At 35.5% G+C, this 15,390-nt stretch overlaps 2 protein-coding genes across 2 annotated transcripts; one reads left to right on the top strand and one right to left on the bottom strand.

Annotated features, from left to right (window-relative positions):
• The first annotated feature begins 614 nt into the window (after positions 1-614).
• Positions 615-4,449, top strand: LOC103419031 (PRA1 family protein H). Its single transcript, XM_008357153.4, has 4 exons — positions 615-1,135; positions 2,172-2,308; positions 3,472-3,543; positions 3,975-4,449. The coding sequence occupies exons 1-4, from the start codon at positions 726-728 to the stop codon at positions 4,043-4,045; spliced, it is 690 nt and encodes a 229-aa protein (XP_008355375.3). The 5' UTR covers positions 615-725; the 3' UTR covers positions 4,046-4,449.
• A 1,389-nt stretch (positions 4,450-5,838) lies between these two features.
• On the bottom strand, positions 5,839-15,156 carry LOC103430721 (serine/threonine-protein kinase sid1-like). The gene is made up of 21 exons (XM_008368871.4): positions 14,775-15,156; positions 14,142-14,390; positions 13,568-13,624; positions 12,668-12,695; positions 12,459-12,581; positions 11,666-11,777; positions 11,452-11,489; positions 11,280-11,333; positions 11,011-11,079; positions 10,819-10,935; positions 10,622-10,690; positions 9,820-9,899; positions 9,439-9,564; positions 9,105-9,369; positions 8,561-8,653; positions 8,292-8,459; positions 7,652-7,776; positions 7,402-7,534; positions 6,879-7,003; positions 6,565-6,750; positions 5,839-6,142 (listed from the first exon to the last, which is right to left on the bottom strand). Exons 2-21 carry the CDS (start codon positions 14,234-14,236, stop codon positions 6,124-6,126), a joined length of 2,082 nt encoding a protein of 693 aa, XP_008367093.3. The 5' UTR covers positions 14,237-14,390; positions 14,775-15,156; the 3' UTR covers positions 5,839-6,123.
• Between the last annotated feature and the right edge of the window lie 234 nt (positions 15,157-15,390).

Raw genomic sequence — 15,390 nt, 5'->3', positions numbered from 1 at the left:
ACTCTGAATCTTTTGAATAATAGAAACACACTTAGCTATTCTTACTCGAAATATCTCCTACTATAGAGAACATTTTAATTGGAAAATATGCAAATTTGAGTTGTAAAAACTATATTTACTTTTTCAAAAAATGTAAATGTATATTTTACTTCAACAATAAACATGTAAATTTGGGATCCGTTTACGTTCTCATTTTAAGTGATGGGTTTCACATTTATAATTTATCTCAACAAAAATGTTACTCTTACCACACATCTGTATCATCTCTCTAATAGATATAAGATTAACATATATTGATGGATCATGCCTCTATAACAAAAATAACACAAATATATGGTAAGTGGGTTTTTTATAAAAAAAAAATGAGAAAAATTACTGTTGCAAAATTATTATTTATTTTATTATATGATATGTTTTATGTTAAGGGAAGTGGAGAGTTCGGCTAAGTCACACAATGTGCAACTTAATGTGGCATCGAATTCGTTATTCACGAGATTCGAACTTAAAACTCTTACTTACAAATGCGAATGAATAATGGCTCAAATTTTTATTTTGATAAATTTCTGATTTTATTCATATTTCACACTCTTTGTACGACCAATATAATTCAAGGAAAAACTTTTATCTTGTCAACGAAACAAACCAAGATAACATCATCATCACAAAAACCCCAAAATCCAAAGCCAAACCAAAAAGTTGCAGGTAGGACTCGGGAGGGAATTACCATGGTATTCACCTCCAACCCTTTATCTCTCAGCGTCCCCGACCCTTTCTTCGAGTCATGGCTCCGCGACAATGGCTACCCAGAAATCATCGACCAGCACACCTCCACAGCCATCACCACCTCCTCCGCAGCCACCGCTGACGCAGCCTCGATCACAAACGGCTTCTTCATCTCACTCTTCTCTCGCATTTTCACCCTTTTCTCTCTCTTCATCATTAACCCCTTCTCCAAGCTCACCAACGATGACCTTGCCGCCCAGACGCCGCCCTGGACCACCTCCTTTTTTGGGTCCTCTGAATCCTACTCTTTCCCTCTCTCTGTTTCTCAGGCTCGCATGAGGGTGCAGGAGAATGTCAAGCGCTATGCTAGAAATTATGCTACTTTGTTCGTGCTCTTCTTTGCTTGCTCGTTGTATGCTCTCTCTCTCTCTCTCTCTCTCTCTCTCTCTCTCTCTGTATGTATATGTATGTATTTTGATTCTTGGGTGAGTTTAGAGGATTGGGTTATATTTGTATTCAAGGTTGTTGTGGAATTTCTGGGAATTGGATGGTAAAAAAAGCAAGACTTTGGAGAATAATTGAGCTCTAGATCACTACCCTCTTTGTTTTAAAGATTGTAAATGGTAAGGGAGTGTTTTGAGAACTGGTTTTTGTATATACTGTGTGAAAGTTTTAGGAATTGATTGGCTTCCATATCAATGCCTTTTTCTTTTTAGGTTCTAGTTGGAAGTTTGAAAACTGGCTCTCTATTTAATTTGTTCCAAAAACTTCAGCAAATGGAAGAAAGTTGAAAATGCTGACAATTTTTGTCTTATATTGCACTTTGCCTTCCAATAGGCGATACTTGCGATTCTAAATCTGCTGAGAAATTGAATTGCAAGCTTCTTTGTTGTCTAGACCCGTAATGATCTAATGGTCAAATTTCAATTGTGAGTTGTTTTTCCTTGGCGTAAGTAACTTTACTATGTAGTTTTGGTCTTGGCTATGTTGAAAGGTTGGGGTTGTGGTTTATAAAAATTCAAGAAACTCATACCACTTGAAATGATTTGAGTGGTTTAGACTGTTAAGTAGGTCTTGCCAAGCAATGCATTTACTCCCATATGAACATCCTCCCCATTGGTCTTTTGGTGGACCGAATGTAATCTCACTCAAACTTCACTTTGCTAGTGAAGGGGAGATGAAAATTAAAGCTACAGCTGTGCCTCCTTTTCATAATTCATCTTTATGCTAGAGGGTAAAAGGGCGTGGGCGAGATAGGCTTAATTGTGTCCTGTATGATGAGTATGATCCTGTTGGGGGTCCTGTCATATAAAATAAGTAATGTAGTTACTCTTTCCTTTGTCTGTACATTTTAGCTTTTCCTCTTTGGCAGGTTGTGGTTTAATAACTGTCAGCGTTTTTCCCCTCATCCTATCTGATATTTTTGTGTATTTTTTATTTGATTACAGATATCGAATGCCACTGGCTCTTGTTGGATTGATGTCTTGTCTGGCACTATGGGATGTTTTTAAGTTCTGTAGTGAAAGGTGGGGACTGGACCAATACCCGATAGTTCGGCAGTGCTTAATTCGTGTTGCTCAATGTGGTGAGTTGTCGACTCTGTGTTTGGGCTGTAGCAGTATTCTCTTGTGCATTTCTATTTACTTAGCATTCTCTTCTACATAAGTAAGGATTACTAATTAAAAATGCCACGTACTACTTGAGTTTTCCAAGTTAATTCTTTTTTCACCCTCCTTTGGATCTTGTTATGCGTGTATAATATACATAGTAACATAGACACTGCAAAATGGCTAAATTTCCATTTAACGTTTGTGGGTGTATGTTGTTTGTTGCACTTACAATGGCGTACATGCGAGCAAGTATAAAATTATCAAGGTATCCTTTAATTTGGGGAACTCTTAAATGGGGTAAATGTATTGCATTTAGCTTGATATTAGTTTACTATAAAAATGAAAGAGGTTCATACTCTGGTATGGATGAAGACTCTGTGTGGAGTTCTAATGATCTATAAACTGCATAAACTGCTAAGCAGTAGCTCCTAAGTGGAGATAATCTTAGCAGTTTATATTTTATTTTTATATTCATGTCCGCATGTGTGCTCTACCACAGGACTCCTTGGAACCTTATAGTGTCTGAAAAGTCTCCAATACTATGGTGTTTTTTTATTTTTTTATTTTTTTTTATGGTTTTGGATTTTCCATGGGCTCAAATGTTCCTCTCTGTGAGTTATGGTGATGTGTTCTATCTTCTCTGTTCTGTACTTAACGTAGGCCTTGTACATACAAGGATAGCACTATGGCCACTTTGTCAGAGATCTTTTCTGAGGTCTGAATTCTAAAAGGTACAATCGGAGAAGCTGTACCCTGAATGGGGCTGGTAGGTGCCATCCAGGGCCCCCTTGGCACAAGGATTGTCTACCATGAGATAAATTATCACATCATGTTTTTCTAGGAGCTCCAAATTGTGCACTATCTTTTACTCTTTGGGCGGCCGGAAGTTTTTGTTTAGTAACTTTTACGCTCATTTTCTTTCTCCCGAACATTTCTTGTATTTATCACCCTCTAGTTGTGTAGGTTCCCCCCCCCCCCCCCCCCCCCCCCCACCGCCCCCCCCCCCCCCCCCCCCCCCCTCTCTCTCTTCTCTTCCATAATTCATCAATCATTCAGCTCTGATGCAAGCTATTCATGGTTTTTATAAAATAGTATCTGGAGTTGCTTTTCTAACATTGATTTGAATTTATGTTTGCAGTAGCTGCGGTTATCCTGATATGTTCAAATGTTCAAATGGCTATCTTCTGTGCTCTTACCGTCAGTTATGCAGGTGAGTTTTCGATATTCTTTGCATATTATATATATGGAGAAGAATTATGCACAATTCCTTTAGTCAGGTTCTTTTGGTTTCCTAAAGTTAGATAAGTTAATTATTGAATACAGCAATACAAAGTCACTAAATAAATCATGTAGTATATCGTATTCACAAAAATCCTTTCGAGAAAAAGGAATATATTGTATGATTGTAACCTGTAATCTTGACGGGTTTCAAAGTTAACATTATGAGAGAAAGCTCGATAAACTTCTAAACCTCTCTCAAAACAAGTTGATTGTCGCTATTTTTAGCTAATCTTTTGTTCTAGTTATACTTTTACGTTCTAGTTATACTACTTTACGGATGTCAAAAACAATTTCTGTTTATATTTCTAGACGTCCCTTTTCTTGCGTATGGAATTTTCTAAGGATTCGAACCTTTTGCAGGCATGATTCTGCATGCTGGATTTCGGAAGCTGACTAGTGCAAAGCAAACTCCTCGTGGTCGATCAAAATAGGCAGGTGGTGTTGCAGTATAAGCGGAAGGATTCGCTTAACTTTACGCTTGAGGAATTATTTACGCACAAGAGCAGTTGCATTTTGGATGCATCAATAGTTTCGAACACTGGAGCTATATCAGCTTCAATCTCATCATGTTCCAACCCCCATATATGAATTCGATTGACCTTTTGGTATTATATAAAGGGTAATGCTATCCACACGCTAACTTTTACTTCTCACACACCTCTTAATTTTCGGTCGTCGATTGAACGAATTGAAGATCATCATGACTGTAATTAATAAGGGTGTGTGGGGAGGTAAAAATGGGTGTGTGAATGGCACTGTGGCGTAGCCGCACTCTGTACATAGCGTTGAGTTTATCAACTAATGTTTGTTTGGCTTAACAGAATTGGTTTTGGTATTCTCGTGTTTCATTTATCTTTTTTGTAAGTTTGATCGAAACTTTATTATTTACACTAAGGGAAGGGGATATGTTTAACCTCACAATGGACTAGCAATAATGAGTTCAAATTCGTTGTTGGCGAGAATTGAACATGAGACCTCAGAGGAGTACCACTAGACCGTAGTATTAAGTGGCAAAACCATTACTTTTGATTAAACTTATTATTTATTTTCTTTAATCTAGATCTTGATTTGTCTTTCAATTAATTTAGGGAAAATTAGAATCCCTACCGTTTTTCTATATCTTTTTAGATTAAACGTTTGTGCTTTTTTTAAATTTGATTAAAGTTCTTTGATCAATAGTCACCTCTATTTTTTAAAATTAAAATAATTTTTGAATTTATCCTTTTATCTAATGCACTTTTCCTTATTTAGTGGAGATATTATTAATTAAACTATATTTTCTCTTTCTCCAAATATGTTTTTTGGATCGCATATTTATTTTTTGTTATGCAAATATTTAATATTATTTCTTTTTCCAAATGGTTTTTTTCTTTTTCAAATAGTTGGTGATCAATATAAAAGCTCCGTGTAATATTTTCAATTTTTTTGTGATTTTTTTTATTTGTTGTTTTTTTAAGTATAGTTGTTGACGAATTATTATTATATACAATACAAGACGTATATATTATATGCGGGTACGTTTGAATTTACAAAAATCATTAATTGGTACGTTTATTTATAATTTTGGTACGTTTGATTTGATACATATTGTTAATATTGATACATTATTTTTATTTTGGTACGTTTTATTTTGTACACATTGTGTATTGGTACGTTTATATTAGTCTCAATCCTATTTTCTCTTAACGTACTGAAAGAAAAACTTATTTCGGTATGTTTGATTTTGGGGGATTTAAAAATATTTTAAACTATTTTGGAAAGAAAAAATCTTAAATTGTAGATAATTATTGTTAAATCGTAGCATTATTGTGAAAATAATTTTGAATCTAACCTTTTTTTTTTTTTTGACAATTATCTCTAATGGAGGAGAGTGTAATCAAAAGGCTAGATTATAGGAAATTTGTTACAATACAATGTGCATATAGCACCAAAATTATGACAAAAAAAAGTTTAATCAAATCACTAAAAGTCATGGATGTTTGATCGAGAAAATTCAAAACTGAGGCGTCTATATCAAAAGATCCCATTAATTTATACTATTACAATAATTAAAGGGGAGAGTTTCGAATTTTGTTCGCATGGATAAATGTTCAAAACTCTATCCACTAAGATATTGAATTACATGCAATTTCTTGTCATTTTAGAATATCAGGGATTTACGATTTCTTCATCCAAACATATTGTTATAGTTTCTACCGTACCAAAATGAACCATCGGAAAAAGGTTAAACCACAATTAATAATATAATTATTGATAAATATTAACCAATTTTGGTAATATTACAATGATAAAACAATTGCAAACCCCTAATTATACGCAATGCTGGCTACTCGGAAACAAAAATGTTAATTATAAAAAAAAAAAAAAAATAATCATGGCAGATGAAAAAAACATAATTTCTTACAATGATATGTACATCAAATCAGAATAATGCAAAAACATGAATCACACTACAGAAATAAATATCCAATCGCTACTCGAACCTCTTTCAAACCGGGTTGAGATCGCGTTAAGCTAGCCCTTGCCATCTGCATCAAACATTTAATTACATCATTACATATTTGCATTGAAGCAAAATTTCAGAGAAAACAGCTTCCTCTTTCTAAACTAGACGAATGGCTGGTTTGGTATTGTTGTGCTTTGAAAAAAAACTACTTCTGCTGTGCTGTAAGAATAAGCTCATTTTTGCTGCTTCACATTTTCAGCTTTTTTTTCATCCAAAATTGTGAAAATAAGTTGTTTTTAAGTGTTTACCAAACACCGTTTTGAGCTCAGCTTTTTTTTTATACTCATTTTTTATAAAAGCACCTCAGTACCAAACCAGTACGAAAACTTCTCATTCCAAATGATGCTTTGGATCGTTTCGTGAAAATCACATAAAGATTTAGGACCCTTTCAATTCTTTTTAAACTAAAATTCAAGGGAAACGCTTTGCTTATGCTTGACTAACCTTGAAAGCAAAAATCTTGCGAGCGGGCTCATATTCGCGTTGGATTGAACTTCCTTGTTCTGCTGCCTTTTCTTGTTATCAGCTTCTGCGTTTTGTGTTTCTTCAGAAGCTGTCTTGCCCTTAGCAAAGATGCGAGCAGCCAGCTCCTGTAAGTCTTTCAATGAAGATTCCTTTGGACTTTTTGAACTGCGAAGGTTTTCTTCTGTAAGTCCTCTAGACTAAATGCCACCATCCACCATTTTAAGTGGTCGGAAAGAATAGGACAATAAACAAAAAAAAAAAAAAGAAAAAAAAAAGAAGACAATTTGTGAAACCTTGATAATCGCTGAAGCAATTTGCTGACAAAAACTTCAGAAGATCCTGGCTTCAAGCTCTCCAACTTGACAAGCGAATTTACAACTGAACGCACAGCTGACCCTTCTGGATCATCGGCAATGGCCTACATATACACGAGAGAAAAATAAACAAGAAAGGTAAAGCACACGTCTGAAACCATATAAACTGACTTCATTGGATATGCATGCACAAGTGAAGGGATAAAACAAACTAGCTTGAAACATATACACCATATCTTGAAATAATGTGGTACCATATCTCTAATCAAAGACACCTAACCCACGAGGGCCACGACACTAAAAAGCAATTTAAAAATATGCTGCATGGGGCTTCTAACTAATGACAAACGCCCAAGTTTGGGCAACAATGATATCCTTAGCAGGCAAAAATAAAGAAAAAGAAGACAACAATACTTCTTGCAGGTCAAGCAATAAGGCAAGATTTCCCCCCTTGACACCATATCAAGCCAAGAGGTCTATGAATATATCTGGGTGTGCTCACCTCTTTTAACGAAGGGATAAGCACTATCGATAGTGCTGCAGATGATGATATAACTTTTGCACTTTCTTCGTCATCACTTGCTTGGGATGATCTTGGAAATGCCTTTCGGGCATCAGAGTATTCATGAGATTGTCTGAGGTAAAGAGAGTTCTATAAATTAGAAATTATCTACCCTCTTGTATGTGTGCGTATGTGTGGGTGCAGGTGCAAAGATTAGATATACTAACAGCACTTTTTCCAGTAGATGTACCTGGAAGAATCAGAGCTACTTGTCATCTGCCCTCTTCTACTATCGTGCTCATCATAGTTGATCTTGTTAAGTGCAGACCTATCTCTGGCTTTTCCTTTCCTCCCTCCTTGAATTGCAGCCTTTGCCTGCATAAACATTGTCAATCCAAAAAGAAGCTTCATTAGTCAAACACTCTGGACTGCTGAAGCTAAGAGCACCTCAGCATTAGGCTTGGTTTGCTGGTTTTACTTTCAACCTAAAATATGACAATAACCTAGAAAATTTCAGAAGGAAACCAGGAAATTCATATTTTGAACCAAAATATCAGGAGAATTTAAGGGATGAAAACCCTAGAAGTAGATTGGATCTGGGACGTCATGGAATTTTGAAATCAACTGAAAGAACATTTAAAGGAAAAGATCTTTCAAATTTGATACCGGAAGGTACAAAATGCAACTGAACAGTAAGTCGATCTGTTTGGGTGACTCGTCAACAGTTAAAAGTCCAGCATGTTTTTGCAATTACTCCAACACGTTGCACTGAATTTTTTTACACGTGAAGACTTTCAATGTTTCAGCTAACACTGTTTTAATGTAAGATTTATTGACAGATCAGATAGCTAATTGATATCAATTGAAATATCACATTGATCAAAGGGCACCTCTGCAAGATTAATGGCACTGTCTTCATTTGGGGCAGTTAAAATTTTCTCTTGAATTCCCAGCCTCGATTTTGGCGTTCCAGGAGAATCAGAATCATCATGTTGACCACGAAAAACAACAGTTCCACTGGAAGAAGCATCTTCATAAGAAGCGTATGTGCCACTGGACTACAAAACAAAAGGAGCTAATCAAATAAAGGGGGCTAAATCAGAAAGACAAATTCAAACTCGAATACTTTGTATTCTCGTCCTATCTTACAGATTATTACCAGAGAGTTTTGATCACGAAACTGAGTAGATGGTTGAGATCCTTTGCGAGTTCGTATAACAACAGTTCCTGACCCACTCGCAGTCAATTCATCCTGAAAATACACCTCAAATTGCTAAATATATAATAATGTAACATGGTACAAACAATCATGAATTCCAACTTTGAATCAGTAAACTAAAATTTGAGGTGAACTAATAAAAGCACAACATTTTGCTTTTTCAGGCAAAAAATATTGGTTTGGTGAACTATATACCCTGTTCAACTTTACTCCAGTAAAAGCAGACAGAACTCAAAAGTGAAATTAAGTAATGGCATACAGCCTTTACTACAGATAAGAGTTCAGTGAAACCACAAAGTTTGAGACAGACAACCTTACAAATCCATTTTTTTTTTGACAAAAATGAAAAAACCTTACAAATCTTTTCTCTACTTTGTATAGCTCATCGATGAAATAAAAAATTATATTTAAAGGTAGTGACTGGGATGTCACTTGTATCAAACATGCATGTGAAAGAAAAACAGAACGGGGGTGGGAGACTTACATCTTCAGGATTTGACTCATCATGATATGAATCTCTACCATCCCTAGAAAAATAATCTTCACGCGATTCTTGAAGAGCATTCCCAGATGCCGACAACTGTCGGTTAGTACTCTCTGGGACTCTTCCAGGGGTAATCTGACTGCCTTCTGGCTTTTTCTCTCTTGCCTGCGGTGGTTTTAGTTTTGGAACACTTCTAACAGTACCTGTACCCTGTGCTCCAATACTGAAATCCCATCCAGCATTTTTTGTGGTCTTACCCTGGTCACTGCAAATTAACACGACAGTTAAAGCACACAACCTGCAAAGCACTAGTGATCAGCAATTTATAACTCACCTAGCCCGAACAGTTTCATCTCTTATATTTCTTGTCACTTTCACAGTATCAGATATCTCCCCTCTAGCTGTAGGACCATTTCTAGGGCTGTCAGCATCTTCCTTGATAGGGTATTTTGGACGCTCTCTGTAAGGTAACAATAAAGCATGGCATCTTAGCTAAACCATGTTAATGAGCATTTATTGCCCACTCAAAACACAGACATGTAAATGCCAGAAAATGAAACAAAAGTGCAAGCTGGGGTGCAGTTGTGTATGTGTTAAGTTCTCTTATGCCTAGTATTTGTGGGCAGGCACAGACCAGGCATCATTGTGTTGCAGGTTCATTCTAGAAATAAAGTTGCATCATTAAAATTCCAGGCATAAAAGCAATATATCGCACCTTATTCTCTCCAGAAGCCGTGGACTCTTCCTTGCAGTCCGAATAAAACGGTGCTTTAGAAGTTCCTTGGCACTTGCACGCTTAGGTTAAAGACAACAAAAACAAAAAAAGACCAATAAGAAAACTTCAAGAATTCATAATCAAGATAATGGATTGCAACCTGCTTTAATTCATATCAGCATAGATTTGAAATGCTACAAACAGAAACAAAGCATTGCACACCCTGCTTATTGAAGCAAGATATTTACAAAAAGCTCTGCAAACACTATAAACAGTTGCCAATAAGTCCAAAGTAATATATTAAAACCACAAAAAGTAGCCAAATACCTTTAAATAAAATACGATCACTTCAATATTAACTCCCAATATAGGATTAAATGGGTTTCAAAAACCAGCAATGTACTATTATTTAATTATTGCTAAGAGAAAACAAAATAGAAGAATATGATAGTTCTCTTTAACAGAAAGATGAGCAGATGATAATAATAAAAAAAACCAATAAAATTTGACAGATACATACTGTCCTCAACTTCAACAACTCTCACTTCTAAGTTCCAAAAATATATGCTATATGTTTGATTGTTTGATGAATGCCTTTAGTCAAAATTTTTATGCAGGTTAACCATGTGCATATTCTCCACTCAGTTTGAAAAAGGGCCAATTCCTGGATTTTCCTATGCATCTTGTTATAACCAAAATGATACTGTCTAGTTTGTAATGATTTCCCTCCTTCAAATGGATCAAACCAAAAAACAAAAAGACAAAAAGTAAAGTGAAATATTCAGATGGTTTAAGTACTTACCTCAGCTGGTATCTTCTTCAAACAAAATGAAACGAATTCTTTCATAGGTCGAGAAAAATGCTCATCCAACTGCACAACAAACAAAAATAATGGTTCTTTTATAGTGTGAGTAATATCCAACTAAGAAGCATTTCATCTTTAAAAATTCATTTACAAAGATAACTGTATCAGTATACACTAGAGTATATTTAGAGAACCTGAGGAGGATTTTCTCGAGGTATAATGAAGAGAACTCTCATTGGGTGAAGATCAGCAAGTGGTGGTTCCCCTTTTGCCATCTCAATAGCAGTGATTCCCAGTGACCAGATATCTGCCTGCAAATTCAAAGGGTTAATGTGAGTCGTTCATCAAGGCTCAGTCTGATAGAGTGGGGTCTCCAATAGGTATACCTTCTCATTATATCCTTCAGAATTCTGGATTACTTCTGGAGCCATCCAGAATGGTGTTCCTACAAATGTCTGGGGTTGTTAAAAAAGATTAGTGCATTCTAGCTAGCATACAACATTTAAGATATTGCTTGTACGTAACATAATACAACATACAGTGAGCACAAAATAATACTTTTTTAAGTTAACCTAAAAAATACTATAAGTTAACCTAATCATTCATCAGATCTGATTAACAACAAAGCAAATGAATTCAAGTTTAAACATTGTACCTTCCTCCTTGATATTGTCCTTGTAAGTTGTGCGGAAACACCAAAATCGGCCACCTGTTACAAGTCACAATTGTAACTCGGAAGACCAAAGGCTAATAAATTTAACACTACCAATGCGGATCCTACTTCTACTTTCTGCATAAATTAAAGGCTTTTGACCATGAAGATATACCTTAACATCGCCATTTTCTGTCAATAAAATGTTTGCCGCTGCAAAAAATACAAATGTGTAATTAAAACAAGGCTAGAACAAGAAAGTTGAAACTACTGAAACTAATTAAAGCTTCAAAATGATAAAGAGAGAGGAGAGGGAGGAGGGGGGCGTGGGGGGAGGAGGGAATATTGATAAGCATGCATAATTATGGTCGACAACGAGGGGAGAATACCTTTAATATCTCTGTGAATTTTTCCTTCATTATGTAAATATTCAATCGCATGCAGCAAGTCACGAAGAATACATGCCATTGACGGTTCATCCAGTGGAGGACCTGATTGGAGCTGCATAAACACAATTGTCTGAGCATTCTGAAAGATGCATACATATGTGATTTTTACATCAGTTATCAATGCCACACAGAGATGAATATGCACACACAAGACTTAACAGCATTAATACAGCTAAAGCATTGAACTTTCAACTCAGTGTTGAGAAATTGTCATCATAGTGTGTCAAAAAATTTTAAATGACACAGGTACACTGAGAAGGAACCCCACTTGCAGTTGCTTCTTGGTTATTTACAAATTTATTTTATTAAGATAACTGACAAGAAATACCTTTTCTTTCAGTTAAGGATAAAGGGCTATTCAGTAATAGAATCCCCATCTTAAGAAAAAGTGATTTGGATAAGAGATAACAGGCCAGTTTGCTCGTCTAGTGTCTGCAGGCTCAAGTATTGTGACACTTAATAAGCCTTATAAACTATCAAGAATTGCGTATTAGCAAGAAATCAAGCTATAGTGCCCCCCTTAATATCATCATTGGGTAAATTTACCTGATAAATAAAAGCAAACTCTAAGAGAGTTTATTAATTACATATCACCCAAACGAAATCACATCATCTTGTAGAGGAACTATGATGATGATAGATGGCGATATAGAAGATAATTCTATAAGCCCTATAAATGAAAGCAATTTCATCTGACCACATAGACTATGTACAAACAGCAGAAGTAACCTACTAGGTCAGCAACAGAGCCACCGGCCATGTACTCCATTATTATCCAAAGTTTTGTCTGGTGGAGATAGGAACCGTAGTACTCTGTAATATAAGGAGATCGACATTGTGACAAAACTGAAATTTCCTGGAACACATACAAGCTCAATCAGAAAATAAATATTTGTGTAATCATAGTGACAATATCCTAGCTATAAAGATTATGATTGGCACCTTCTGAATATCCTCAATCTCATCCTCTCTGCAGAAAATAATAAGTAAAGCTTTATGAATATCGAATAGATAGGGGAAGCATGCTCTATGCTCGAAGGAGATTTATTAATAATAAGATATGCAGAACAACAATGAATCACAACAACTATCCATGTCGTATTCCATTGCGTAGAACCTTCTGATGAGGGCCATTAGCATGAATAAGGACAGAATAACTTCATTTAATTAAGTTAGTAACTAAGCAGCAGCGACCACTTACTATGTACACAGTTATGCAGGACAATGGAGCATTCAGCAGGTTGAGGTTCAGAGATGGTAGTCATCTAAATCATTCTTTCCAACAAAATACCATATAGTTATATTAGTTTAACTCTATAAGAACTATTACCTTTGGTCAGTAATATTGTCCCAGAATTCTAAGTCATTCACTACAAATGATGAAATTGTCCCATAAAAATTGCAGAGTCCTGATTAACTTATTATCGTAGTTAATACCAGATACAAGTTACAATCGAGTTAGGCAATTCTCAAGTAATTAGGCCTATAATTATTTGATCGTCATGTAACAAGCTTATTTTTCTGTATGTAAAAATAGAAAATCAATTTTTTTTTTGTTTGTTTTCTGGTGGAAATCAACTTCTCTCTGGTGAGTTTTTGAAATCAACTTTACACCTTGCATTCACTAACCATATAGCTATCAGTATAACCCTATGTGTGCTTTCTGAAATTTTGTATCCTGTCTTGAAATTTACCCACTAAAAGTAATGAAGGAAGAGTGGAAAGTTCCTATTATGGCAATAGCCTGGAGTTACATGTAGTTCAAAGAAACATCAAGCATATAACATTGAAGAGAACAGTAAAAAGAATCACATATAATTATATTGAAAGCAATATACTTACGATTCTTCCAAATCAATTACTTTAATTGCAACTTCTTTGTTAAGCTCCTTATCGAACCTGTAAGTCAGAAAAGGAATCAGAGGCCAGCAGTCATAATCAATCTTGCAGTATGCTGAACCAACCCCAACCGCAATGACCGTAGGAATTAAAGTAAACCTGGCATACTTTAAAAGATTTCACTACAATCAATCACAACGTATACATAAATATATATATATATATATATATATATATATATATATTATATACACTTAACAACTATGCATATTATGTGCAGACATGTGCAAGTATTTGAAAGGGCCACAAAGTGAAACAAGTAATTGCAGAAATCCAGTGGCTGTAACATGTACAGTTTTTCCGCACAAAACTTTTGAGTACCTTCTGCAAGTCGGGTGTAATTTGAAGTTGTTCAATTAGACAGATGATGTGCCCAAACAAGTCATCATACTAAGGCTTGTTATACCAAGTTATACAATATGCATCTATAAACTAGAACTTAGATGATGAGCCCAAACAAGTCATCGTATGAAGGCTTGTATACAAATACACTATGCATCTATAAACCGGAACTTACGCTTTGAACACATCGCCAAACGATCCTCTTCCAATTAGCTCCAATGAACTAAATCTTGATCCTGCAGCCTCTGCCAAAGCTGCTGCATCATCCATTTTGGTGCACAAGTTGCTCACCCTTTGCCCGCTTAGCCAGTAAACAACACTACAATATCACCAAATTCTTCCACACCCTAACTTCCAATTCACAACCCCAAATTCACCCAATAGCTGTTTATATGAAGCCAAATATTGGCTTCAAAAATGAAATCTGAAACGGCATTAGCAAACACAAAACTAATCAGCCCATGCAAATGACACAAATCTACCGCAATTAACAGACCGAGAACAATAAAAAATATATATATTTGATGACACAAAGAAATGGAAATGGCAAAACACAATGCAATGCAATGCAAGCTGTTGGACTCAAGGCAAAGCATATTGGTTTGCTGTAATTGCCCTTGTTAGGTAAAGTGGAATTCCCACATAGTGACAGCCCAACATAAAAGCAAATTACAGAAAAACGCCAATCAATCAATGAAAGCGAAATATAAACAACCCACGCGCGGCTTCCATCCGGGGTCCTTGAATTTCATCCAAATTTCAAATCTGAACGCAATTATTCACAGAAAGATTGAGATTTCGGACTTACCCTTTACACAAAATGCGATTTTGATACGAAATTGTATGCCCGAGAAGCTAATGTCCGTGGATTGAGGCCATGAACGGATCTCTTTCGCTTCCTATCTATATCGGGCACTCTTTCTCCCTACCTCCTCCCTCTGCACAGAGGCTTTGGGAGCTTGAAAGGAATCGAAGAGAAAGTGTTTTGGGTTTAATTTTCTTTTTCTATTATCTTTTTAAATAATTGAGTCCTAATTTCATAGTGTTTTTTTACCTTCTCTGTAAATTTTCCATTCCAGAAAACATTAATTTGGATTTTGATCCGCTTCTTGGAACAACCCGCCAACACATTTACACAGTTCAGCAACACTTGGCAATATACATTTCGGACCCAAAATGTACGTGTAGGTGTATAATTTGGTGTGCTTTTTTACATTTAAGTATTTTTTTTTTTGGGGAATCTTTAGCTATATTAATGAGAAATTTAGAAATTAGCTACTTTAAAAAGCACTTACTGAAAGTATTTTCAATTCTTATAAAACTAATCAAACTTAGATGGTCAGAAGACTTAATTAGGGTCTAGGCTTAATTACACTTGGGTTAAAACTCTATCTCTTCCTCCCAACATTTTGAATTCTGAACTT

The sequence above is a fragment of the Malus domestica genome, chromosome 03 (assembly GCF_042453785.1).
Source record: "Malus domestica chromosome 03, GDT2T_hap1".
Lineage (NCBI taxonomy): Eukaryota > Viridiplantae > Streptophyta > Magnoliopsida > Rosales > Rosaceae > Malus > Malus domestica.
Note: the sequence above shows the minus strand (reverse complement) of the source record. Positions and strands in the feature narration are given on the sequence as shown.